General features: G+C 34.7%; 1 protein-coding gene across 1 annotated transcript; it reads left to right on the forward strand.

The window, feature by feature from the left end:
• Positions 1 to 1191: 1191 nt before the first annotated feature.
• Positions 1192 to 2613, forward strand: LOC147480566 (uncharacterized). Its single transcript, XM_086578692.1, has 5 exons — positions 1192 to 1258; positions 1371 to 1618; positions 1929 to 2138; positions 2385 to 2475; positions 2568 to 2613. Exons 1-5 carry the CDS (start codon positions 1192 to 1194, stop codon positions 2570 to 2572), a joined length of 621 nt encoding a protein of 206 aa, XP_086434818.1. The 3' UTR covers positions 2573 to 2613.
• Positions 2614 to 2872: the final 259 nt, after the last annotated feature.

Below are 2872 nucleotides of genomic sequence, written 5' to 3' on the forward strand. Positions count from 1 at the left end.
GAACGACACTTTCTTTGAATGGTTTAAAAACGCGTAAGTATTGGTTGAGTTTTTCAAGTAGTTCCTTTACTTGAGTTTGAGAATTTTGTATTTGCATTAAATTTTTTTTTTTTTATCAATATAGATGCAAGTAATGCGTAGAGAGAAATCTTCCCGAAGCTGATTTAACTGTATTCATTAGCATGTGGGCACGATCGTCGTGTGACTCGGTATAGTGGCTGCATTGTTAACGGAGTTAGATTTCATACCAAGGACATGAGGCAACACCGAACCCGAATAGTGGCGTGGTTGTAAATGGCGAACACCGGTCAAAAGAAATGGACTTTTATGGTGTCCTAATGATGATTTTAGAGCTAAATTACCTCTTTGGAAACCGAGTTTTTCTTTTCAAGTGTGACTGGTGGGATGTTGGAAATAGGATGGGAATAAATATAGATGACAATTTCACTAGTGTTAATGTCTCAAAGAAGTGGTATAGTGATGACTCATTTGTGTTGGCGACCCAAGCAACTCAAGTTTTCTATTTGGAAGATACCAAATTGCATGGTACTTGGCAAGTTGTGCAAAAGGTAACTCATCGAAATGTGTATGACGTTCTAGAGAAAGATGAAGTGACTACTCTAGAGAATGATGATGAGGCTTATCAACAAGAAGAACAGCTTGGAAGGGAAGAAATCCAAAGCGAAGATGTTGCACTTGTACAATTAAACAGGGAGGATGTGGAGCCTGATGAAGTTGATGAGAATGTGGTAAATCAAAATCTGATGGTTGTGGGCAATGACTTCATTGATGATGATTCTGAGGTTGAAGAAGATGATACATTACTAGACTATTACAGTGAAGAAGAAGGGAATGCTTCTAGTGATAGTGATACCGACATTGATTAGAAGTTCATGTAATAACATTATAAATCATGAATGAGTATAGTATTACTTCTAAGTTTTCTTATAATATTAATTTTCTTTTAGTTATTCTTCTTTTTATTTATCATTTATGGTTTTCAATAAATAATTATCCATTTTGAATGTATATCATTGTTATTTGTCAATTTATTGCTTATTGATATTATGGGATTGCATTACTGACACTTATTGAACTAATCTATATTTCTCGCCCTAATTTTTTGTTCTATTTAACATTGTGGTTTTATTATTTGTGATTAACCCTTCATGTCTCTTGTGTAGTGTAGTTATGGCTGGTCGCCCTAAATTAAGCCCATATGCTAGTGAGCAGCCTCAATCCAATCAGGGTGGTTCTTGCATGGGAGATAAACTCATTTTTTTAATTTGTTTTACTTTTTTATTAAGTACAAATACCTAACCTTCCTTGTGACTGTTTTTTTTTTTTTTTTTTTTTTGTGTTCTAAATAGCTTCTGCAGCCAATCGTAAAAGGGTTAGAGGAAGGGCAAAAAATAAATATCTTACAAAACACATCAAGCGGGGTGGCGGGAGACCAAGAATAGAGATTCTTCCTGGGAAAGCGAGGCCTATAGGCGATTGGGGCCAAGAATGGATTAATGAGCTTGGCTTGATAGCTAAGGATGACATGCCCCCTTTTGCCCATAAGTGGAAGGATGTGGATGATGATGCAAGAACACTTCTTCATGAAAAAGTTTTGGTAAATGAGTAATACATATTAATTATTGCGTTTCATCTCTTAGCTCAGCGAGTTTATTATATTACTACTATTTCAAGAGCTTAAATGTGGTATGTTTTTCAAATGAGTTAATTATGAGAGTGAGATTATTGCTTACTAACTGATTTGTAGATGTCTTGCATTAGTTCATTTAAATTGTCTGTATAAAATGACAATTTCATTGGTCGAACTTTTGTGTTAGTTAAGTTGTTTATTTTTGTCTAGCTTATGTTTTTTCTTTCTTTCTCTTTTTTTTTTTTTTTTTAATTTTTAATTTTTATCTTTTTTGTAGGATAAGTTTGATATGGATATGAGCCAGCCACATGTGGTGTCAGCTGTAAATGGATATTTAAGGGACCGCTTTAAGGATTACAGGGCCAGCCTTCACATGCACTATGTGAACCTACCCAATAATGTAAACAAGCGCGAACACCCATACAGCAGTATTTCACAAGATGCGTGGGAAAGTTGGTGTGATTTATGGGAAACTGAAAAGTTCAAGGTAATTTAGAATTTTAAAGGAGAAATCTTATATTGAACTAAATGTATAAATTTTATATTTAAGTTGGTGTGATTGCAGCGAACTTTCTTTATTAACTACTTGAAGACTTTTCAAGAGGAAAAAACATACTATGGAGGAACTCCCTTCTTCCTTGCTTCCCTTTTTGCTAGCCTACAAGATAGGATAATAAGTATTTTCATTCATTCGATTCCTAATACAAATTAAAATGCATTTGTTTGGATGTAGAATGTCAGTGAGAAGAACAAGTATAGTCGCTCGTGCTTAACAACTGGCCACCGTGGTGGTTCAAAGTCTTTATCGGGCTCTTGCAGATATGGTATGTATATAGGATTTCTTATTACTTAGATAATTATGTTTTTTGTTTCTTAAACAAATGGTATAACCTGTCTCTCTTTGGAAATGGTACAGGCTGATCCTGAGAGCCAACAAGAGCCTAGTCAGATTGAATTGTATAAAAATACCCACTATAATGAAAAGAAAGGTGGATTTCTCTTCAAGTGAAGAAAACTATGTAAGTAATATGTACTCTGAAATGCCCACTATTTGTTTGATATTTATTTCTAACTAACTAACAATAATATAGGAAAGAATGTGTGAACTCCAATCTGAACCTCCACAAGAAGGCTCGACCCCATTGACAGAGCAACAGATATTTGATAGAATATTGGGTGTAAGACGTGGTTACAATAGAGGCCTTGGTCACGGACAGGTAG

The sequence above is a fragment of the Coptis chinensis genome, chromosome 8 (genome assembly GCF_015680905.1).
Source record: "Coptis chinensis isolate HL-2020 chromosome 8, ASM1568090v1, whole genome shotgun sequence".
Lineage (NCBI taxonomy): Eukaryota > Viridiplantae > Streptophyta > Magnoliopsida > Ranunculales > Ranunculaceae > Coptis > Coptis chinensis.

What these genes read in the sequence shown, in the direction of transcription:
- LOC147480566 (XM_086578692.1), top strand. Translation starts at nt 1,192, where the DNA reads ATGGCTGGTCGCCCTAAATTAAGCCCATATGCTAGTGAGCAGCCTCAA. An exon ending in ATCCAATCAGGGTGGTTCTT is followed by an intron (nt 1,259 to 1,370) that starts GCATGGGAGATA and finishes TGTTCTAAATAG; the next exon opens with CTTCTGCAGCCAATCGTAAA. An exon ending in GGGAAACTGAAAAGTTCAAG is followed by an intron (nt 2,139 to 2,384) that starts GTAATTTAGAAT and finishes GTTTGGATGTAG; the next exon opens with AATGTCAGTGAGAAGAACAA.